At 36.1% G+C, this 26,159-nt stretch overlaps 1 protein-coding gene across 4 annotated transcripts; it reads right to left on the reverse strand.

Annotated features, from left to right (window-relative positions):
* Positions 1-2,143: 2,143 nt before the first annotated feature.
* Positions 2,144-25,074, reverse strand: map2k4b (mitogen-activated protein kinase kinase 4b). Of its 4 annotated transcripts, XM_036526241.1 has the most exons (13): positions 24,855-25,074; positions 23,845-23,880; positions 15,104-15,136; positions 10,836-10,938; positions 9,303-9,477; positions 8,576-8,695; positions 8,162-8,281; positions 7,987-8,038; positions 6,880-7,007; positions 4,841-4,918; positions 4,066-4,214; positions 2,562-2,607; positions 2,144-2,418 (listed from the first exon to the last, which is right to left on the reverse strand). In XM_036526241.1, the coding sequence occupies exons 1-13, from the start codon at positions 24,985-24,987 to the stop codon at positions 2,302-2,304; spliced, it is 1,290 nt and encodes a 429-aa protein (XP_036382134.1). In that variant the 5' UTR covers positions 24,988-25,074; the 3' UTR covers positions 2,144-2,301. The 4 variants fall into 4 exon arrangements, with proteins under 4 accessions (XP_036382134.1, XP_036382152.1, XP_036382144.1 ...); XM_036526259.1 differs by lacking the exon at positions 23,845-23,880; XM_036526251.1 differs by lacking the exon at positions 15,104-15,136.
* Between the last annotated feature and the right edge of the window lie 1,085 nt (positions 25,075-26,159).

Raw genomic sequence — 26,159 nt, forward strand, 5'->3', positions numbered from 1 at the left:
TTTATTACAACTGACCTGCAGGCAGATACTATATCATTTCATTACTACATGAACACTTAGATTCCACTGATCGTTTTTTTTTTTTTTTTTAAATATGTGAAGCAAATAGGATAAAATCGCCAGGAGCTCTTTGAAGTCAGGTGTTACACTACCCGTGCTCCTGTTCACAGACATATAAGGCAACATCCCTGCACATCTTTTGTTCTTGTTTTATATTTTATACATTTTCTATTGTACAGGAAATAACCCAAGTTCACAACATAGAGATATAATATTTTCACAGTTGTGTGAACATTATACATGATTTAAATCCTTAATAAAGATACAATGTAATACTCATCACCCTTAATAGTATTTTAATATTAATATTCTAATAAATTGACATTTCTACACTAATTTTCTCCATTAGAAATGTCTAGTGTAAGACAATTTCCATTGTGTTCAACTTCGACAACCCCACAGTAAAACATTTACGTGTTCATTATATGTAGATAACCTAAATCCAGGGTAATATTGATACACTTGGTTTTTTTTTTTACAGGCAGTCAACAGTGATAAAAAAATGTAATGGTACAGTATAGTTCCACAATTCCTAATATGTCTCCTTCCACTCTCAACTCTGACACCGTTTGTGGTATAGATTTTACATAAATTGGTTGCTGTTACAATGCTGAATACTATCTGGTGCCATGCACTGAACAAAAAATGAACAGAAACAAAAATACTAATTGTTTTTTTTTTTTTTGTCAACTGTTGAATCCCAGTTTGTGTCAATGTTTATGCTCAAATTGAATTAGGTAAGAGCTGGTGACCAGCACAGCATGGTTTTGTAAGTGCAAGCTCATATTAACTGACATAACTCTGAAAAGAGTTATTATTGCCCTTTTACAAAGTCATTCATACACAAGGTGTCACTTTATACTAAGGACCAATGAAGGCTTGGGGAGTGGGGGGGACATTCAGTCAGCACAAGCAAATTTAACATGCCGTGTCCCTTGAAAACATGCTAAGTGCTCTGTTACAGGTGAAATAAGGGGTAGAAGGGGTTTGTGTGAATCTAATATCAAGGACTGCTGATGCATATAGTAGGCAAAGTAAAAAAAATGCAGATGGATTAGTTAAAGGAGATATGTACACATTTACAGTCATGGACACATGTCTGAACATCCTATGCTAAACATTGAGGATATTCTATGGTGTGGTACATAGAATTTGGATATTTTAATGAATTATGCAGTAAAAATAAAAATAAAAACAATCTTTTTTGCATATTAAGGAAATAAAGCCACTTTACAATTTTCAATATTTCTTAACAGGACAACATTTTTGCATACCCATTTATTTACAAAGTGTAAAGTTGTCCATGACTTTGTATGCAAGCTCATGTGTGTTTGTATGTTTGTGTTTCCATACCTGTACACATTTTTAAATTCACATATGAATCCACATACATGCCCCCACATCCTATGTGTCTACTACAATGCCTCATTTTGCCTTAACCCCTTAGTGTCTTACATTTTTGGTAATTTTTTATTTGTTTACAACACTTTAAAGTTCAAATATATACTTACATATTTACTTTTTTCTTAAAACTGCTAAATAAATATAGTCCCATAATATCAACCATGACTTTGTGAAGCTAAATTGTTTTCTCTCCTTTGTCTAAAATCAGCATTGCACTGTGAGGAAATCTTACACACATAGCCCTGCAAGCTCTAGGAAATCTACCTGGTCTAATAATATACTTTCCTTTTCCTGTGTCCAGAAAAATACCCAATATATTTTCCTTTTCCTGTGTCCAGAAAAATACCCAATAAATAAAATTAGAAGAATGCAAGAGGTGAACCCTTTGTAAAGGTACTCACTAGAAGATTCAAAGGTCTCCAAATCATATTCCCCCACTTATTTAAATAGAATGATAAGGTGAACATTTATTATTCACCTCATGAGCATAAGGTGAACATTAAACATTCAAATGAAAGCTCAACAAGATTTTATTCCAAAACACTGGACACGATTCCTGATTTTAGGACTATACTGTCTTCAAATAATATGATTTCACAATCTTACATCAAGATGATGTCTCTTCTGTTTAAACATAAACAAACAAGCAAAAAAAAATTGCAAGAAAACTATAGTGCGTGTTTGTGTGAATGTCATTATGATACAGAAATGGTTGAACTGCACACCAGTGCACATGGTGTTTTGGGATTACGTTCTTCTTTTAAACACGATATGGGATGAACCAGATCTTGACACCATGGATTTGTTGTTCAGGCTTTTTCCCCGTACCTCTACACACTATAAATCCACATACATAGGGGAGCTGGGGGAAGCCGGCATCTGATCCAGGATTTTACACACATAACTGGCAACATCCACGGTCCGCTCTTCATACATCAAGATGAAGGCATGTTTCTGTGAACCAAACAAACAATTTCAGTTTCTTAAATACTGAAGACTGCTGTGCAGTTACGTGGTCAATGAAGCACAAAAACAGTTTTCACAGATTTATTTTTCAACTCCAGGTTCAAAGTAATGAATTGCACACAAACACTTACCAGAAGCTCTTTGTACTTTGGCCTTTTTGACTCATCCTTTGTAAGGCTAGATAAGAGTGAAATAAAATAAAAATTTTAAAGCACCGAAAGACCAAAGCAATGTTAAGTGCTCCCGTGTTTCAACTATGTAAGTGATGTGGGCTATAGAAGAGAGAACATAACTTTATATTTTGTCCATATTCTGGAAAAACTATATTTAAAACAGCATAATAAACTGCATGACAAATTAGCTGAATTACAATATGTAAATCAGAATTCCAAAAGACTATGTTAATGTAAATTTTTGACCATGGAGCTACCAGACTATTGGTTTACAACCTCTTATTTAAATGTTCAAACAAGCATCTCACACATACACACACACAGAACTGAAGTATAAAGGTAAATATATTGCAAAATGCGAGAGCTTGTAGACTTGATTTTGAGAACTTGTAGAATACCATGTGAGAACTTGTAGAACAAAAATCTGAACTCATATGCTTAAATTTTCCACTTTTAGAAAAAATGTGAACTTGTATGTTGAAACTCACAAATGTGTAGATTGATATTTACATAAATACAATGACAGTTGCAAACTTGTAATCTATGGAAGCCGAGAACAGCCGTGCTTGCAATTATTTATTTATTTTTTAAGAAAGCATCAAAACATCTAAAATATCAAAATCAAGTTCAGCCCATTGCCCATTTCTTCATTTCCTATTTTTGTTCTGAGCATAAAATAGAAAGTACGAAAACCAAACCGTTATTTGTTTTTGGTATCAGATTCATAAAAAAGTGCTTTGTCTTCTGATTTCTGATTGGTCCCCCCGCCCCACCCGCTGCTCCCCGCTCTGCTCTCTCACTTCCGGAGCTACAAATGCAAATTGGTTTTGCAACACGCTTACTGCAAGAAGTGTTGCAAAAGTCAAGGCGTTCAGATGTGAAGTTGTAGGGACTGATTCGAGAGGCTGCAATCAGAGAGTTGTGGTTGTAATCAGCAAGTTGTGGCTGTAATCAACGAGTTGTGGTTGTACTGGAAAATGGACTCAAGTAAAAAAATAAATAAATACGAGTAAATTTTGGATTACAAGTTTGCATCTGTCATTATATTTATGTAAATATCAGTCTACACATTTGTGAATTTCAACATACAAGTTCACATTTTTTCTACAAGAGAAAATTTAAACATATTAGTTCAGATTTTTGTTCTTCAAGTTTTCACATGATATTCTACAAGTTCTCAAAATCAAGTCTACAAGCTCTCGCATTTTGCAACATATTTACCTTCATACTGAAGCATCACCAACAGATGGTGACAAAAACACGCCTGTAAATTCACCCAAATGCGGAATACACATTCTGTAAGGTTACAAGTACAATATTTTCCCCCAAATTCCATATTTAGGAATATAAAGACTCTCAAAACTATCATTATTCTTTGCCTCGTTATATACTTGGGGGGTAAGCTCTGTATCAAGTAAAATCTATGTGTAAACTGCTTAATTGCTACAGTACATATACATACCACAGATTGACAAAGTTGATGAATTTGGGAGAGAATTGCCTCTCTTCTGAATTGCTGAGCTGTGGAGGATCACCCTTCACAACCTGTGTCAACTGATCAAAAACACTGTTCCACTTGGGGTAAGGGAAACGACCCGTGGCCAGCTCATACTGCACCCGGAGAGAAGACAGAACAATAAGGTGAGGACATGACGTGACTTGTCATAAAGTAAAGCTACTCAAATCTCCACCCATTCAACCAACTAGCTGTTGGAAATGTTCAGGTCTTTGATGAATTTTGAGAAACCTGCAATGGCATTCTGGCATGTACTCATCCTTTTATTTGTAGAAAAAAAAACAATCCAATGGACATTTTATTCAGTGATTCTTCCTTAGAATATTTCCAGACATCTGATGGTTAGCCAGGTAACTGCATTATGTTAAGACAGCTACAGATGTCTAGCAGACTGTGTAAGGGTTATTAAAAGTACATTACAGGAAGCTGATTATGATTAATATCTTTTTCAGTTCAGTGTAATCAAGCCAATGAACTTGTCCCAGCTTTATTAACAACCTGATACAACAAACCAAACTCTTGATTGAGCCAGCTTCAGCATTTCTTCCCAGCTGTGAGCGTGACAGGCCGGTAATGTGAAATCTGCTGCGTGGTGGCAAGCACGCAGGATAGGAGTGCTCAGTCATAAAGCATCCTGACTCCACAAATCTGGCATTTGCTACACAAACATCAATAAATCCTGCCAATCCTGAAGGTATAATGGGCAGGAACAATAACTCACAAGTGTGATTCCCAGACTCCACACATCTGATCGAACATCATAGCCTTGCCTGGAAGCACTGGGGTCTATTCTTTCAGGCTGAAAAATAAACACAGGTTTCATATTAAAATTCATGTGAACTACCACAGACAAGCAGCGCTTCAATGTAAACTTAACTGTTCCCTTCTATGTATATGAAATTGGCACTTTATCTGTGCTACTCAGAAAAACGGGAAAAATAACAATTCTCACAGAAAGCATGTTTCTGAGAAATTGGATGCAAAATTTCAGATTTCTATCCATATGATCACTTAGCCTAATCGCTGATGTTGCTTATGGATTAAGACCTTTGTGCAAAAGAGTCTCTAACATACTTTACAGGGAGCCTGTGACAGGACAGGATCCCGCCTGCATCAGGATTGTTATCCCTTATATGGTTACATGCTCATACGTTTCCATGGATCTGACCAGTGAGAAAGAAAACTAAAAGCAAAATCTGTCGAATGTATTTTTATAGAATCCGGAGACTGCTGGCAGACAAGGAGTTCAGGGGTAAGTGGGAGTACAGCAGTAATTATAGATAATTACAACAAGGCATGACTGATTACCAACATGGAATGGGTAACTCCTATGTTAAACGTCAAATGCTAAAATAATGGACTTCATTCACACATCAGTATTTCAAATAGCGGTGATGGAAGAAGCAAAAAAGAAAATGCACTTTTATAATATACTTGTTTAATAATGTAAAAATTAATACTGAAAATCTTCCATGTCTGAATCACAAAAAACTGACCCTTTAGCCTAGGTGTTTTTTTAGGTGTATTTAATCTGTGCTTGATGAATGAACCCATAAACAGACAGATCAAAAATGACCAGAGAAAAGGGCAGTGCTTGTGGGGGCACCTCTACCTGCCATGTGACATATTACTTAACAGCTGGACTTCCACTGCCATAACCATTACATCAGCAGCACGCTGCATGGTTACTGGAATACCTAAGCTCTGAGCACAATCTTACTGAATCAAAGGGGTGACAGTGACGTAATGAGAGGGGCTGAGGAACCACCTCCTTTCGCTGATTCATAAGCCGAATTTAGACAGTGATGTCATCCTTCTGTGTGCAGGGCTAAATGTTACCTTTTTTCCCTTGTTGCAGCACAAGTGCTCCTAAACTGACATATCTAGGAGTGCACTGAAAATGTAGGAAGTCAACTAAAAATTCAGTTCCACATACACATCATAATATCTGTGTCATGAACTATGATTCAATTCTGCTTTTGGTCAGAGAAATACATATGACTTAACAGAAGTTACATAAAAATAATCATTTTTATACAGATTATTATCTGTATAAAATGTACTTAATATGAAGAGTTTCTTTTCAAAAGGATATCCAACTCCAATCTGAATTAAAAAAAATATTGATAACAGTCAAAGCTGAAGCACCCGGGAAAAAGAAAGATAAAAAGGGCAATCAAAAATGCCATTCATTAAATCTGAAAAAGGAAACTACACACACTGCTCTGAATTCCTCCACTGTGAGCTCACCACTCAGGGAATGACCGAATTACTTAATTCTGAGGGATGTATGAATGAGGTCTCCTTTCAAGCATCAGAGAAGCCTTGCATCATGACAGTACTACCAAATTTAGAATGGAAACTAGCAGGGGGCGGGGGGGTTGGGGGGACTCCAGGCTCACGTCAACAAGCTGGAAAAAAATAAAAAATACTATCTGAATGACGACGCTGTGAGATCAAGTGCTCTGGCCGCAGTTTGGGGCTCTTCAGCAATGCGAAACACTGCAGTGACCCTACAGCTACACCAGGACCCTGTAATTCCACCAAGCACAATTACCCGCAAGCAGACGCACCATTTCCTCAATCTGCTCGACCACTTTCTTTGTGGCCTATATAAAGGTGACAATGCTGGACACTCTGTGAGAACTTCATGTGCAAATGCTCACCAAACCCTCAAAATGCATACGATATGAGTCAGAAGGCTTTTCAACCCTCCTTAACCCATCTGTGTTTCCAGTCAGAAATGCCCTTCTGACTTACCGCCATGTAAGGCCTGCATCCTGCATCTCTGGTTTTGGCAATGGAGTCCACAAGCTGTCCGCTAATGCCAAAATCACAGAGTTTAATGTTGCCGTTTCTGTCCAGGAGAATGTTGGAAGGCTTGATGTCTGGGGGGGAAATGAAAACAGGATGAAGCAAAATGCCGTTCTCGATCACTTCTCATTATTTGAGGTTGTGCTGTGCATTATCATTCATCTTTATACATCCTTCTCTTTATAAAAAACTGCAAGACAATACTAATATGATCTGCAAGTTCTCTTGAAGATGCATTTCTAAAGGCTCATCATTATGCTTTCTGTGCAGTTAATAAAATATTAACAGTGGCTTGTGGTGCTAAAGTAACTGCTTGTTTATATTCAGACTTCAGTTGATGAATAAAATTCAACACGATACTTTAAAACATACCTCAGCCAATTTCTGTGTAATCAGTTAAGCAGCCAGGAAAATTGTATTACTATCAAAATTATATCAGCTGATCCTTAATAATTTTTATTAAACTACATTATTTACATTTTTGGCAATTAGCAGACACTCATAACCTATGTAAGTTACCAGAGTGACTTACATAGGTTATAATATTTTTTACATGTTACCCATTTATGCAGCTGGATATTTACTGAGGCAATTCTGGGTTAATTACCTTGCCCAAGGGTGCAACAGCAGAGCCCCAGCAGGGAATGGAACCAGCAACATTTTGGTTACAAGTCCTGCTCCTTATCACTATGCTACACTGCTACCCCAGTTGTAAATCATCGTATGAGAATTTAAAAACATCACTCATTTAGCCATGCTGAAACAGCTGTAAACTTATGGAAGCTTTATTGTGCATAGTTACTATCAGATATCTAATTACAGTAACAAAATGGCCTTTGCTTGCAGTAGTGCATGCTAAGCAATTACACTAAACTGGACTTATCAAATGTACAATCGCATTCAAAACTAACGTTTCATTTCACAATGTTTCTGTGGTTGGTTTTAAAATTAACAATAACACTATTTAAAAGGGATTTGCCTTAAGTAATGGAGCTCTAAAAAATAACCATGTGAATATTTTTGTTTTTGATTTTCTGGATGATTAAGACTTACCTCTGTGAATTATTTTCAAGTTTTCTTTTAAGTGGTTAAGCGCTTTCACAGTCTGGAATAAAATACGGCGGGTAGAAGAGGCAATATAAATATTTGAAACGTCACCTTACACATCAGATAAATGTTTAAAAAATATAAAACATACTGTATAATTAAACAGAGAAGATTAACTTACAGCTAATGTTATTTTGCCTAATATTTCCTCAGGAATCACATCATCTAATGCACAATATACATATTTGTAGAATTTGTCGAACGAGGTAGACATGAGTTCCATACATATCCAACAGTCGCCCTGAAAGAAAAATGGTCTGATCATAACAGGTTCAAGTGCATACAAACTAAGGAAAATTGATGCAAACCACATGAAGTAACAGACTTAAAGTTGTTATTACAGGCATTCTCAGCCATTTTGTATTTCAATATAAGACATCACAGATTTCAATAAAAACTCGATAACATCACATATACAGACATGGTTGATTCTGATGCAAACAAATTAAAAGTGTTGCTCTGAAACAAGAAAAGGCAGCAGATGAATTCTTGATTTGTCTGCTTTATATGACTGAAGAAAAACAAGTGAACTCACCTCTCTGAAAAGAGCCCCATAAAACTGAACAATATATGGACAGTCGCTACTCCTCATAACCACATCTAAGTCCATTAGCAGCTGCTTCTGTTCCTTTTCGTCCACAGTCGATCGAATCCTCTGTGGCAGGGACCAAACAAATGGATGACTCGGTCTTAAAGTGCACTCCATGTAACATCATTCAAAGAAACGTCGGCACCTTGATTTTTAAATAGACTGCTATTTTATACAAATTTAATTGTTAATCACTGGAACATTCATATGGGACAGTTATGTGGCGAACGTGTATGCTTCATATTCACTGAAACATGGATCCCTGCATCTGAATTATGAACAAATATGAAATGTCATCTTTTATATTTTGTCATATTTCATTTATTAAAGTATATGCAAGATATTGCAAGATCCAACTGGATGGTGTATGCTGACCTTGGTCAAAATTTTTTCAGCAACAACACAAAGGACAAGACAAAATGAATTAAATATTCTGTCCCATTTGCTCTTAAAATGTGATCATCTTTTCAATTACAAAAATGAGGCTCATGACTGATTTTGTCAGATGACCCACTGTTCAGTACAATGCAGTAGTTTGTCACACAGTTCAAGAAACTGCAAACTGGTACATCATGAAAATCACTTATTTTCATCTCTGCATTTCTTCATTAAGATTCTTCCCCATATTCTTCTATCGTTGATGAAAATAGTAAAGAAATGACGGGCTGATCACCTTGACAGCCATGATCTGGCCGCTGGGTTTGTGCACCATCTTGTTGACAGAGCCGTAGGCGCCTCTCCCGATCTCTCCCAGGTCTTTCAGGTCCTCAGCAGTGAAGTCACAATGCTGCTCTGGAGAGATCTTCAGCTTACCCGAAGACTCGATACTGTGCGTACGCAGCCTCTCTCTGGGGGTGACAGGTGACAGTTTAGAAAAGGAGACACCATTAAGATACCATCAACTGTAAGCAGAATGGTAACACAAACTATATTCATAATGTTTATAATTTTCAAGTATTTTATTGACTGTCTATTGACTTTTATTGAAAAAAAAAATATTTGAGTGGATATACTTGATTCTGACATTGACAGAAGTTTTGGTATAAGTTTGATAATAGGACAGGTTCATGAGCCCATACTACCCATAACCCTGCCTTGTGTTTAATTATTCATAATTTGTAAGAAACAAACCCTAAATAATGGTATAAAATATGCCTCTTCTTCATATTCATAAATACCCCTCATAACATACAAGGGCAGTGATTCCTGCTATCAGTTATGCTGGCCCACATGCTGAGAGTACACACAGGCTGGTGTTAATCCTGGCATGACCATCCCATAGCAGTCAAGCCATTCCTTCAATCCGCTACCATGCTCTGCACTATGTTCAGAACAGCACTCCAGAAAAAGGGCTGGCTCACTTTCAGGTGAAAGAGCTAACAGACAAATACAGTGTTTTTCTGTGCAGAACTGCATTCAAACATTTATGTTTGGAGCTTATGGATGCTATCACATTCCATTTAACATGACGCAAGGAAATTAACTCCTGTGCTGATTGGCTGCATGTGTAAACCAAATTTAGAACACAGTGAGCAGAAGCACTTTAAAGAGACAGCTCCCTGTAGTGGTATTGTTACACCAGATAATCTTCTTTTATATGCTCATATTAGAATTTGGTCTCTCGGTCTCACTGCTGTCTTATTGTGTGATTTGCAGTGCAGAGTCTTAAAGAATTTACAATGGACAGTTGCTTCAGACACCCTGCAATCATTATGCGCTTTTGGTTTACAATATCCAATTGATCTGGAGTTCATTTGAGTGCACTGCAAAAGCTGAATAAAGGGGAAATCTGTTCCAATTTCATTCAAATAATTGAAATTTTGAGCTCAAATGCATAGCCATCTTATACAAACACTTGCAAGCAAAGGGTGCATGATATTTACATTTACATTTATTTATTTATTTATTTGAATATATTATGTATTTGAAACGAATATTTTGTTATAGGTGTTGGTAAGAAAGGAATCTAACCTGTCTAATCAACAAGACTGACGCTTTAATTTTAAAGGACAAAAACTGGACATAACTACGGGGAGAGTTTGCCATCCAGGACATCATTATAACTTACAGATAATATAAGACATAGAGACTAAATATACATCTACCTCAAACATTTAAACATTCACATACGCACATGCACTTTTACTATACATTAAGAGTCCACTCATGTCAGGACCCAAAAGAGGCCCTGAAGTTCATTACTTACATATGTGGGTTCTGGAAAGGAGGTCCTGTTGTGTTGAGAGTGAATCTTGTAGTTGGTTTAATTGGAGGATTGGCAAAATTTAACTTCAGTGCTTTGCGTTTACCTGAGAGAAAGAGAGGGAGAACCACATTCACATAACACACATTTGCTCAGAGGAGCTGCCCATCCCTTAAATTCTACAGTAAACAGCAAGCAGGACACTGAGGTAATGCAACCAACTGTATGCAGTAAATCAAAAAGGTCACTGAAAAACAGAAAGTGGCGAGTTGAACTGATCATATGCCAAAAGCACGTGATATTTCACAACATTAGGACGCTAGCCAAAAATGTTTTTGGCTGGTGAAAGTCAGATCATATGTAGTCTGCTATAATCTGTACTTTTAAGAAACTTAAACTTAACAAATCACAGTCAGTGAGTGACAACAATGAGATGAGACCAATAAATGATAGCCTATCCTCCATATTTTCTTAATTTTCAGCAACTGTGTCAAAGCCAAGGCAACAGTAATGCACAAAAATCACAAATCACTAAATACTAATCACAGCCCCTGAATGCAATGTTTAAAACAAAATAGAACCATGAATGAAAGTGAAGACATAACTCTCTAAAAACGCTGAGGTGCCATGGATAATGCTAAAATAAAAGTTACACTTCTGTGCATAAAGACAAGAATGCACCAACAGGCACAGTGCATTCCGCTTCAATGATTCTGTCTAACCTGGGATCAATAAAATAAGACAAAATATTTACAAATCATTAGAAGTACTCTTCTACCAAAAGAAAAAAACTACCAAAAATAATCAAAATTTAAGGCTTCAAACTTAAACACAATAAATGCACATGGTCATTTAATCAAACAAAACTGAATTCAATTATTGCTGGTAGATACACATGCAATGGAAGTCATTTGTATGCCAAAAAAGCTCTATAGCACACTAGCATTACTGGGTAACCTCAGAGACAAAATGCTATATTCCTAACTTTACTTTGGAGACATTGTCAATGGAAGAAGGGTCATTTTCTTGTGTTACTTCTGCCAACCCAGGCTCCATTTAAGAAATTATAATTGGGGGGGGGTGTCATCATTCAAGGCATGATAACTTTACAGGATGACCTCTTATTTCTGCCTCCTAACTCCAACCCCTTCACTTCTCTCTCTAGAGTTTATCTTCATTTCCCCTCCCCCTAGTCTGCTAAAAAACTTGAGGTTGGTCAAGACTCCTCCCTATAATTCTCTCTACATATTTCCTTTTTGACTCACTCTTGCTACTTGATATTGCACAACATTCACAGAACATCTCCTTTTTTCAGGCTTGGGCCATTTCTTGCCTTACAGAATTACTGTAATTCTCTGTATTTCTGCCCTGCGTATGGGCTTCCGCAGATACACAATCAAAACTAGAAGCAATAAATGTTTAGTGTTGTGTATTGACACTAAATAAATAAAACACCATTCTTAGAAATAAACTAACTTGCTGCTAGTAGTTTTCAACTTTGTTATTCTTTTAGTGCAATTTGGATTTATTTCTGTAAAGAGCTGGTGATCATTTTATCTCAATATTGTACAAACGACGACCATACCAAAGATCAGCTCTATACCCACTCAGTTACATTTGTTGCAAAAAAGCCAGCTGAAAACTGCAAAAGTGTAAACAAAAATCAAGTTTGGAAGAACAGTAATCTCTGTCACTCTTCTGAGCCTTGCTAGAACTAATCAGCCCACACTTTCCTTCCATAAAATAGAAATAATCCAATCAAAGTGTACTTTTCAGCCAAAACATAAGCAACACACTGCAAATGAAAGATAGGACACATAATTACAAAAATTACAATCCCTAAAGTGTAACTGGTCAGCGTCTGCTTGAGTATCACAGTACTGAGGATGCTGCATTTTCTCATTTTAAGAGAGACTATGTGAAAGTCACACATCACAACCCACATCTTGATCATATAGAGGAAATTGCATGACACATGTCTTCACTCACAATGAATGTCTTTGTATTTAATAGTCTTTATATTTAATCTAACATTACTTAAGATGATTACTAAAGATGGTAAATAGAATGCTGGAATTTTGCTGGAATAGTCTACATTTATATTAAAATACTGTGCATATGTCTCAATTAATTGTTAAATTCATTGTTCTAAGTCTCATTTAATACCAAAGTACTCATACAATAGTTGAATCAATAAAGCTGAATACCTGCGTTTAATAATGGTATTAGGTTCTTCATTAAATTATCTTTTAAAATACATTTATTTACATCTTTCTGTTATAAAGAAAAAATGTATACTCAAACAAACAAGTCTGTAACAAAGAACTAAATGTAAACATTGTTAAGAATCAACAGATACTAAAGCTTGTCGTTCCGTAAGAGCAGAATCAAAAATAATTGAGAAAGACCTTAGCTGAAATGGTAGCCAACACTTTGTGTTCCAAGCACCAAAAAACTCAAGTGCCAAGCAGGGATGCCAGTGGCAAAATAATCACTGCTATCACCGGCCTGTCCGGATCATAAAGTGGTAAACTTTAATCAGCTGGCTAACTAATAATCTTCTCGGTAGTGACATAGAACCCCAACTCATATTCATTGCAATTGGTCTAACTTAATGAGTTGAGAAAATTAGGAAACATTTTTTTTTTTTTTAAACAAGGCACTAAATATACCTGCTAACAAATTCAATATGGACACAGCCCTTCACAAATGGAAAGTATGTATTATGGGGCTACAACTACTGATCAAGTCACAAGAGCACTAATTTAATTTGCTCTACAGAGGCCCTATCTCGATTAACCACTTACCATTCTGTAGAGGTCTGGAAAAGGATCCTGAGTAAAATATCCAATGTCAGTATTCCATGATGTTTCACAAGGAGTGTTTCAAAAAATTCAAAATGGTGATGTGCAGTTGTCAATATCAGTTTGATTTAAAGTCTGCAACTGCAGAATGGAGCGATCACAGGAAAAAACAAAAAAAAACAGGTGCCCCAACCCTAAGTACCCTGAGCAAAGTAAATTGTGTATGTAGATCCCTTTATTATTAATACTACTACTACTAATAATAATAATAATAATTCTTACTTGGTGATTTATGAATGTCAGTTTCCAGAGGATTCTATTCTACTGTTATGTTAAACATCTTTTGTTCTATGATGCAACATCATTCATGCACTAGCATGTGCCAACTTAACCCTAACCATGTAGAAAGGTGCACTACTTTATGCATTTTTTGAATAAATACAGTTTTTATTACTTTTTCAGTTAAACAAAAGCAAGTCTCTCTCTAGCCAAAATTCAGTCAAGCACATACTGTGCTGACACTTCCGCTGGCTTTCAAAAAATGTCAAATCCTCAATCACTTTGCCATGCATGGCAATCAAGGACAGCTGGCACAGTCAGTTGACTGAAAATGTTTTCAAAAAATATTTTTCAAGTCCTTTTGTGCCAGGTTAGCTGTCAAACTGCTGTCCTTATCATGCCTCGCATAATGAAATATTATGACTGCATGCCTCCCTCAATTCATTCTTTCAGTTTTGTAGAGACATTCCATTCCATTGAGTTTTGTAGAGACATTCCACATTCTATTAGCATATGACAAATAAAGATCAATGACTGTAATATAAACAATTTAATTAATACTGTGATAAGACTACTTCAAACACAGAAAATAATGGAATAAGTATAAACTGTGAACTAACGTGAACTGTCACTGATACCATGAACAGAAGAGAGTACAGTCAAGAAAATAAAAGTACAAATCAACTTTAAGGCGCATTAAGCGCACATAATGATCTTCGTTTTATCAATGATCAGCTGTTTATTAGGTGCAGCTCATGCCAAAAACTACTGTGTTGTGATTTAATAAATTAAACAAATGCAAAGTTGAGGAAAAGCAAATACATTCTTTGTGACAAGAACCATATGTGAACAGTCTTTACTGGTCATTAGTACTTAAAGAGAGTGCAATAAATACCTGGTAGAGCTTCCATTACAATAAATCAGAAAAAAATGGAAGAATAAAACATTTAGTTATTGTAAAAAAAATAATAAAATTTGGCAGGAGCATTGATGGTGTGGAGAATTATCTGACAAGAACACCATCGAAGCAGTGGTGAAGATACTCTTTATGCCCAGGTGTAAATGGAAGCTCGCCCACCACTCCACCTTGGATTAGTCAAGAAACAATAGTGGACAGACTCCCCCATACCAGACTGTCAAACGGAAACACAAAAGGGGTGGTATGATAACAGAAAATTCTTGGCTTACTTTGGGGAACTCCAGACAGGTTTATCTGAAACCCTGAGGTGGAAAGAAAACATTTTTTAAAATTTCATTATGCTTCTGTTTTTCCACATTGGTTTGCTTCTTTCTTGGAGGTTGACAAGAACAATGTAACAAAACTACACCCATATATGTACGAAACAAGGCAATTCAAATGTACTGGAAATGGAATTCCAATTTTCAATTCAAAACACATTTTTTTTGCATTTTCAGTGAAATTTAGTTGGAATTTAAGGCCCTATAATGTGATCAACCCGCTTCCTCCATTTTAACCTTCAGGCAGCAGTTACTTCCTCTGTGGTCTTCCCCATCCATACTGTATTTGTCAAATTAGTAGATGCACTTACAATCATAAAGGTAGGACAAATTCAAACAATCAGACTGAACGAAACTGAAAAAAATACCTCATTTTAATGAGATGCACACCATCTTACCATCTTCATCCATGAGAAAACAAGCAATATTTTATATATTACCACATTGTTCAATTCCTTAGCTGTTGCATGAACAGCATAGGTAATAGCCATCGTGCAGCACAATGATAGGATCTATGTCCATTTCCCTGATCTTTCAAAACCAGACAAATCTTTGTCCAGGAAATCATCAAACTATGAAAATATCAAATTCCCAAAAGTGTTACAATAAATACAAAATCATTGTCAGTCAGTCATTAGAATCATACTTTATCATTACAGAAATGAAAGTGTAGAAACTACTGTTATCTTATTCTTGTAAAAATACATGTTTTGCATATGGTATCACCTTCCCTTATTTGCACTATAGTTTAACTATACAGCTTTGCATTCAATGTGGCAAAATCCAACATCAAAAATCTCACCTATTTTACCATGATTTTTTTTTTTTTTATTTACACATGAGCTCTGACCATGACAAGCAACAAATTGCAAAAATTTGTGCAGCAGTTTTAGCAAATAAGATGACACGTTAGCACTTTCATCAGTGCAAAATTCGTTCTCATATACCAAACAATTTACTCAACAGTCCACTCTTAAATTTTCAAGTGACTGGTACCGTGAATAGTACCAGTGTCTTTTCCTTCCTGAGTAATTACTGGGGCTATAGTATCAACCAAACAACTGGATGTAGCCCTCCTTTCTCACTTAAATGCTGACCCACAGCTCTCCCCATCAGCTCTGGGTCACAGTACCCCACTCCACTGCCATGGCCACCCCTAGCAAAAGCCCCTGACCTACTAGTCCCTCACTGTCCTCTACACACACTACTACTTTTTTCTTGGAAGCCTACAATTACGCCCTCCCTGAATATTCTAACCCATGTAAAGCAGTAAGGTCCAACTGGACACTCTCATGGACCCTTAGCCTAGAGCCCCATCCAATTTAGGTAACTATCTAGCTAACACCAAGTAAGAATTCTTGATTCAGAGATACCTCAGGGTAAATGAGATTCACTTATTTTGTTATTGCCTGTAATTGATGGAAAGTTAAAAAAAATCAGTTTGTAAACTGCTGGATCAGAGGGGAACATACTGTTACTGTAATTTACAACACAACCAACCCTTTGTGCTAACAGGAAAAACACAACTACCTGAATAAACTCCCACATACTACTATTTTCACAAATAACCTTACCCTCAGACCAAAACCAGCATTCAGTTGTTGATTAGCTCTGGACCCCTACAGGCTGTAGGTTTAAAGACAATTATTTAAAGACAATGATTTAATATGCAATTCAAAAAGTAAGCTAGGTAGTTATCGAGGTGCCCAAACAAAAAAATATGTCTTCTGCTTTTTTAATCATTGTAACAGGTATAAAGAACCAAGTATGGAATTTAGCAGGTTAATTATCAAATTTGCTGAAATCCTTCCACTTCCTGTAGCCATATCTGAATGCTGATTATCAAATTTTAAAAAAAGCATTTTTGCATGTAGTTGCCATGTGACTCACACATGCACGACCCCAGCTTTCCAGCTATGACAATGTATTTGAAATATTTCTGAAATTGTTGTCTTTGGTCACTATGGTGCTTTCATATTTCTACTCACGTGACCATAGAGTTAGTCATCTGCTTTATTTACTGGGATGTGTTTGAGTTTTAAAATCTTAAGTAAAAAAAAGGAGAAAAAAAATACAAGTGATTGCCAGATCTGAAGTCTAATCTAAATCTTCAGTGCCATTTTTACGATTTTAAAAGCTATACAACAATACAAAACTATTTTTCAGTGTGTGTATATGCATGTACTTACACACATACATGCACATACACATAGATATGCATACACACACCTACACACATTCATATTTTATGGGGAATAGCTGGCTACATATACCTACATATACCCACAAGTACCCCTTGTGTTAGGCTTTCATTTTCTAAGTAGCAGCCAATTCATTTCATTTTCATATAATTTAATAAACATGGAAAGCAAAATTGTGTCTCCAACAGAAATATGGTCTACATTCCACTTGCAATACTTAAAAAAAAAAATTGCCAGGGTTTCTGGCAGTAACGCTGTTTAACCTGTTGGTCTTAACCCAAATACGTGTGATGTTGTAAAGACAAGAACGAACATGCTCAAGTTTCCTTCCCCTCAGCATAATTTCCATCTTTAGCACCTAAGCAAAGAGCAAAAACAAAACCGTAATATTAGGTTTTTGTAGAAAGATAAGGCAACCTATCATTTATATTCACAGATATTGTTTACAAATCACATTTTAATTAAAATTTCTGAAGATAATACTGCATGGACTGCAGTGATAAATCAGAGGGGATTTTCCCCACTTTCCTAAATGCACTAGTAGCCTAAGGAAACAAGATCTGGATAAAGTGAGTTTGGGCATTCTTCAGTTTTCAGTACATTTAGAAAGTGATGTACACCTACAGAAAACAAAGTAAAGGACATGCGTGAGAGGTATGCAGCACTTGCAGAACAAAACAAAAAAAAAATACAAAAGCCACAACTTGAGCAGAACTCGACAGAGTGCATACCTCTGTCTCCATTTAACAACTGTCTTATCTGCACTACAATCAAACAATTTCTTCCTTGTCCCCAAGGCAATCACTGCACAAAGTTCTATACATCCTTAAGCTTCAAAGGGATCCAATTTATACACAAAGTCAATAGCATTAGGTTTGCTCCAATTATCAATGGCTGAGGTAAAAAACCAAAAACAGTTACAAACTATCGAAAATAGTTTCAAGTTCAAAAAAAGAATATGGCAAAAGACGATGATGGAAGAGATCAAAAACTAAAAATTATTAATTTTGCAGAGCTCACTGTTGTTCAGCATCAAGTCAGAAGGGTGGGACAGTGAGAGAAAGAGAAGACAAAAGATTTTGCAAATATCAAAGTAGGATTAGCCATTAGAGAAAGACATTTGATGTAGCACGTCCAGTATAACTTTATGTCCATACTGGTGATTTCTGATTCTTACTAGCAATTATTCAGAACATGAGACAGACAATGGTTATATTATCTGAGAAACAAAAAATAAGTCATGACAGAAGATTGCAAAAATAAAATGTAAAAATACAACCAAAAATCACAATGGATCCAAGCATTTCAAATGCTTTGAGGACCTCTCTGACAAGCACTACAGACTCAAGCTTTTTCTTTTTTAAAAAATGTAAGATGTGCTCTAGGCTGCATGACTAAAGTTAGAGACAAGCAAAAACAACAATCAATACACCAAAAAATAATCCTATAAAACAGTATCTTTTAAATCTTCAAGATTTTAATTTCCTATTTTATGCAAAGTAACTATTTGATTTCACATTTAAATTCTTATTTGTTTATGTTATATTCAACTTCTATAAATTTCAATCTCTTGAACTGGACCACATGAGACATATACTAAAAAACATCAAAAGGAACTGTATTACCATTTACAAATGTATGCCCTAAAGAAAGTAAACTAAATAGATGTTAGATATTTGTTAAATGGTCTTGGTGCCAATGTCATGACTGAGAGTGATTCAGTGAGGTACTACATCACACATTTTTTGCGTCATGGCGGTCTTTCAAGCAAACTCTACTCCATCATTCCATTCATCAACTGGAAAATGGCAGGGTATAATGTCTACTTATACTTTGTATATAAACTGTTTATGATGCACAAATATAATGCATGAATCAAAAACATTAGCTTGTTAACTACAGTGGCATGTTAGCTAGCTCCTTGTTTGGTCTAGCTAGCTAGTGAATTAGCTAGCTAGCAGAGAGACATACTTGCTGCTAATTTATCTCACATTTTTATTTTGTCTTATCAGTTAGTAGCTAGCCATCCCCAAACTGGAAAATGAAATCAATTGAGAAAAATGGGAGAAGGCTGACTGGCTACATAAACATATGCTGCATCTAGATGGTTACAGCCAACATTAGCTTGCCAGCAAACTCACTCCCAAAAGTATTCACAAAAGAAAACATTGTAAGATAATTTCCCAAAATGTCTGCAAATTCTCATTTTTACGTGTGCATTTGCCTTGTGAAAGCTGACAGCGCTCTAGCTAGCTCGCATAAGTCATGATTTTTTTTTTCTTAAATAAGATTAATAAAGGCGAACAGCAAAATATGCAACAAAAAGGCAGTGATGGCACGGTTATACATATGGCCAAGTTCTACATTGCTTTGTACTTTGCCCTACAATGAGAAATTGAAGAATAAACCAGCAAAGGAAGTACTCTTTTGAGGTCTGGTTATGCCCTTCAAGAAGCCAGGGACAGCCAGAAAAGACTATTTATTTGAGCCATCCTAAATGAAGCCACCAGAGAGAGGCAAGACTCATATGTTGACTCAACATGCTTTTACACCTCTGCCTGTCTGCTGCCTTGTAATATACAGTTAAAGCTGTTAAAGTCCACCAATGACATACCATGATCTTGAAGACAACAAATCATACCACACTGAGATCAAAAACATCATTATCAACATTATCAAACTTGTTTTCTAGTTACTACAAACATCAAGTTGTAACATCCCTGCTCAAGGGTACAGCCCAGTAAAAAGCTTTAATCCATGACCCCTACTCCACACTGTCATACCAGTGTTTCTTTCAATCAGCTTCCTTTAAGACTTTGAAAAGATTTTTGATTTTATTAATGTTTGCCATGTTAATCTACATTCATAGTGAGAAAACAGGAAAATGACATATTATAAACTGTTAAACATGCTAAAGTATCTTTGTGCATGGATTTGGGTACTGTGGGTACATCACATCACAAACATTTGATTATTATTTGCAAATATCTGCAACTATGTGTGGTTCTTGAGTATGTTGGTTAGGAATAACATATGCCCTGGCCTGCACACAGCATTAACACAACAGGAAGAATATAAGAAATAAACTCCTTTTTCTTATAATTTCTCAGATTGGGTGTCAATACTTTTTATGATATTGTGGCAATTTCCTTCCATTGTGAGCCTAAAAAACTATATCTTATTTTGCTATGTCACGAGCTAAAAATGACATCCCCAGTAAATTGAGACAGAAGGAGTGATTAAGGTACTTGGTTGAACAGTATGTAGGACCATACAATCACCCCAATCCTCCCATAAATGCTGCATCTATACTTTCCACAGAGAAGAGGAATCACAGTTAAGGAAAGAATAATTTAACTGATTTATGTGTTTCATACTGTAACGTTTACCAATGTCCCTACTCCAAAACAAGCCCATATTCAAATGTGTGTTAACAGTTGAAAAAAATTCCAAATGTTAAATTATCAGTGACAAAAATAATCCAAATATGGGTTGGATTCATTCGTATAAAGACTGCTTTATTTGAAACAGGCTGTAAAGGTTTAGTAACTTAAAACCATTACTACACAGTTATAGAGGGTACACTGTGTCTTGACAAATTAGGTACACATAAACAATTAGAATGGAATTTCCACAAAAATGAACTTGTGCACTTGAAATTTTAAGAAAACGTCAAAACAAACACAGTCAACTTTGTTTGCATCTGTTTTATATAAAACTAAGCTAAGTTGGAGAGGAGAATTATGCTAAATGAGCTAACATATAATTATGAACTTCACATACATCTGTTCACTTGGATAATGAAAAAAAAAACAGCTTTAAATGGGGGAAGATAACATAATGGTCACATATACACTCTGTGAATGACTTCCATTTTACAGCTAAGAAAGGTATTTCAAGCTAGACATACAGAATACTGCTGTACGCTAATACTTAAAATGTGCATAGCTGGCCTTGACCAACAAATCATGCAATTCAATACTCATTAAACTTTGACAATTAAAGCACGCATTTGCCATCCCTATGTTCCTTTTAACTGTTTTCTGTGAAACACTTTGTGTTGTATACTTTTAAAGTGCTACATATAAATAAAGATGATATTATTATAATCCTAAAATCTACTGACAAACAAAAAATGTAATAAAACCTGCAAGTGCAATAGATCGGTTATGGTGATTGCAAACAACTTCAAAGTGGAATAACAGTCTCATGGAATATGTCAAAGAAAAGGTTTTGAACAGAAAATAAAAAGGTTCTAAAGTATGAGAAAGTAAAAGAAAAGCCAAACGACAAAAAAGAACAGATAGCACATTCAGTAGACTAAGATTACTTTAAGCATTCACCATGTTTTTTCATTTAGAGAATTTGGTGTATTCACATTGGTAATACAAACTACACCTTGTTACACTATAATAATTTGCCACTGTGAACATTCTGACATAACATGTACATCATTGCAACCTCTGACAAGACTCTTCACCAACAACACAAAATGTGAAAAAAGTAAAAGTATCCTTCATCACATGTTGCAATACTATCAAGAGGTTAATACTGGTTATCCTGGTTACATAATTTGGTACCTGTGAACTACCTGTACAACCGTCCACTTATATTCTTTATGTACCCACGTTCCCAACAGATTTGAAAAGAAATGGTATACACAGTGTTGTCGTATCTCAGTATCTCATTTAAATAAATGACATAATTCATGTTTCAGAAATAGAGGATCATGAATGCCGATTCCACTTTTTTTTTTGACTATATGTTTTTTCCCTATTTCAACCCAACCTTCGGAATCAGTTTGAGCATTAAGCTCGCCTCACCACAAGTCTTCCTGCATTCACGCAGGAAGCATGCAAGTGAAGCATGTGCAATCCTCAGACACACCTGCCCACAGCTAATGGCTCTTGTGCACACTACAAGTTGCACAAAGCAAAACAAGAGAGGCAAAGGCATATTTTCATTTTTTACAAATCTCTAACTAATAACAAATTACAAACCTGTAGGTAACAAGTTGCTAAGAATAACTGATACAGTGGGGACATAAGGAAACCTGGCCAATTCCAGCCCACCGAACTCCTGCTGTGGGCTCCTGCTCATACCTACCTACTGTCACTTCCCAAAATCAACCTTGCCTTGCTTTTGTCACCTGGTGCACTCAGTACCTACACACAATTACCATCTAGGTGGATATTTCTCTGAAACCCATGTCCACCCTCTGCCCTGTCAATCAGCTGTGAAGAATCTCTGGTCAGGTTTCCATAGTACTGTCCATAATCCCATAAATACTGTAATACTGGAACTGCTGGACACACCTACATAAAATACATTCTGGCAAAAATGTTCTGTGATGCTTGCGTACTTCTAGCTAGTCAATCATGTATATCAGGAAGGGAGGTAGCATGTCATCCGGAGTTGAATTATCAAACTATACTTATGCAAATACAATATATGAATTTAAATGTTTATCTACAGTAGAATAATAATGATCATTTGATCATTATTTTAAACAAAGGTGCTCATGAAAGACATACCTTGACACGGTTTAAATTGAAAATATGTGAATGTTTCAAGGTATAATTTCTACCAAGCTCATAAATCCCACAATTACAAAAAAAAAAAAAAAAAGTTTGCTGTCCTATCACCGTGACTTTCTGTATGGATTTAACCATGTAACTCCACGTCAAACCTTGATACCAAAATGGAGGGTACAACACTGGACCACAGTCTGCAGCTTAACATTCAACTTCCTGGACAGAGGTCAAAAACGAGACAATCTCCTAATGTGTTTTTGCATCCAACTACTCATCTGCTGTAGGCTCCAGCAAAGTTACAAAGTATTTTTGATCAATCAATATATACCTTTTCAACTCACAAATAACACAGCCAACACTGTCTTTCCTTTTGTTGAATATGGACAGGAAAAAACTTTACTAATACGCTGGGCCACATGCCTATAAATCACATGAGAATAACAGGAAGTGTCTTGGTGTCTTCACAATTTTAAACTGGCCTTTCTTCTGTTGATCCAATTAAGTCCTTGGTGATGATTACTATTTTGCAAGATATGGTCATGCAATTTCATATACAATACCACCACAAAATATGAATGGAAAAAGTACAGACACATTCCAATGCAAAAAACAATGAATGCTTTGTCCATCTTACCACTGTCCTAACTATAATGGCAAATAAAATATGTTTGTCTAGAAAATCATGCAAGCTACTCTCCAATGGCTTTACTAGTAACAGTATAAAACATAACACAGACATCATTGACCTATAAGTCTATGTTTATGCAATTGATTAAGGTATTAAAGATCTGTACATCTGTTAAAGAAATATCTAGCTACACAGCCGCAATGTTGCACTGCCATTGTTAATTATCAAATGTTTCATACTGTTCCAGGGATTCTAAAAATATATATGATACGGTTGCTTCATGACACATGTCTATGTTTGCATTTCTATAAAAATGTTTAAGAGTACCTGTTTCATTCTGACATCTCCAGCACGTGTTGGTTTCTGCAAGGTTTAAATGAAACATTCAATGTCTTACATAATGCAACAAGTCTGACACATCCCTGACATTTTGTACTATATCGTAAACGTTACGTTCCAAAACAGAGGTACATCCCTGGTATCTGTGCCTACATGGCTCTCTCATTAAATATAGCAAAGAAAATTCTACGTTGCAGTCTTTATTACGAGTATATCAGATTATGAATTCTATTTGTTGCGTGTAGATCTTTGCATCATTAGCTAGCTGACCGGCTAGACAGCGATGTGCCAGTAGAGCTCTAACACTGCTTATTCGCATAGCTAACCTCGTAAACCAGCCGACAGTTTCAAATCTTTCTGCTCCGTCTCGAATGAACAATGACATGAATAGCTATGGAATCCAACATATACACAATAATAAAACTGAGAGCACTGCTCCCTAGGAAGTTAACTTAGCTAGCTAGTCAGTTAGCTAAAGCTACATCTAATTTGCTAGCTGACTCGCTAACAAACTTACTGTTTATGCTTTTAGCAAGCTAGCTAGTTTCTCACACAACATTGAAACGTGTTGCCATTGTGGTGTAAGCATACTTTTAAATGACAGCATTACAATGTAATACAATAAAAGCACATATGTGGCTTGCTATTTTGGCTGTAAAATTTAATTGCTTAGCTACAGGCCTTGCTATCTACCTGACGAATAGCTGTCAGTGAAAAAACGGCCAATAAAATGCAAAATTTCAGAGAACTAAAATTATGTAACTTTCTGACCATCGGTCTCCAACGCTTCTCGAAGTTTAATAATCACATCAGGGATAATAAAGAGCCTACTAAACACCGAGGCCTACTCATACGTTGCCGATAAGGAAATGCAAACTGCATCGCTATGGTGCAGCAATAGCATGCTAAGGATATTTCAGCAATCATGTTCTCCAGTAATTCTGACAAAATGAGGTGGAAAAAGGCGTTTACGGATGTTTATTTTTTCCTGCTCTTACCCTGCATGCTGCTCACTGTCGTTATGTGTTGAGACTGGGATTGGTGGTGGTGTGATGTTGATGTAGATCCTGCGTTATTGCTGTTGTTGCTGGAGGAGGCTGTTGAGTTGGTGCTCGGGCTGGGAGTCGCCATTGTTGTGTGTTGGATTTCAGCAGCAGACCCTGGCTGCAATGCAGGGAGTAACTTCACCCTCTCTTAGCAGGACACCTAGCTACAGAACCCATTATAGCACTGCAACTAACTTTTAGTCTCAACACCACCTCTTGTCAAGAGATTGTCCACGTAGCTGGTGGGGGGTTGACGTAACTGAGCAATTTAACATACTTGGGACAACGAATTTGACACTTTAATTCAGAGTGTGAACCCATAGAAATATGATGACTTTTGAGTGTGACCAGGGTACCCAGAGTATGAATGTGTTAGGTAAAATTAATTTTGTAATAATCGCCTATTTAATAGCCTCCGAAACTTTCACCATCGCACCACGCATTTTCACTGTAATAACATACAGCGGAATGTTTTTTTTTAGCTTGTGATAAATGTATTTTCGGCCTTAAAAGTCGATCTATTTTGCGCTTGATGACATTTTGATTTATTTCGTTTTTTATGCTGAGTACAGCATCACTTACAAACCTGTACTGTTTGTTTGTAGTGAATGAAACTACATAATGCACATTAGAGTATATTACTTGAGAAATGGGAAAATCCAATATCCTGAACAAAGTATAATATGGGTGTGTCTGACTCACTGTCACTGTCACTGTCATTCTTGGAGTTTATCTTAATCAGTTAATACAAGGGAATTTTTTCAGTGTTTTCAGTGCAGTGTGATTCTAAATGACACTATGCCAAATTAAAGTGGATTGATTTTTAAAATTCTCATTGGTCAGGAAATTCTCATTTTCATATAGTACAAAGTGGTGTCTTAATATCTTAATTAAATCTATTTTAGGGTTGTGGTAACCATGTTGTTTGCTGCACAGGAGATTCTTGTTGTAACTTAACCCTGAGGGTTGCTGCTCTGGTGATCAGCATCTGGTACAGACCTTATCAACATAACAGAGCGTATATAACAATGAGTGAGGTTTTTTAAAATAAGATAAGATAACGAGATGCATTTTAATCGAAATTGAAATACTGAGATTATCTCTTCTGCACAGCATGAGTCATTCCGTAATTGAGAGTTTATGTAGCAAATTTGTATGCCACTTATTTGTGCTGACTGTAGGCCTTTGTACTAGGCTACCACAACTCCCTGATAGCTGGCCCACCAGTCTGTACCACCACACCACTTCAACATATTT

Source organism: Megalops cyprinoides, chromosome 1 (assembly GCF_013368585.1).
Source record: "Megalops cyprinoides isolate fMegCyp1 chromosome 1, fMegCyp1.pri, whole genome shotgun sequence".
NCBI classification, from domain to species: domain Eukaryota; kingdom Metazoa; phylum Chordata; class Actinopteri; order Elopiformes; family Megalopidae; genus Megalops; species Megalops cyprinoides.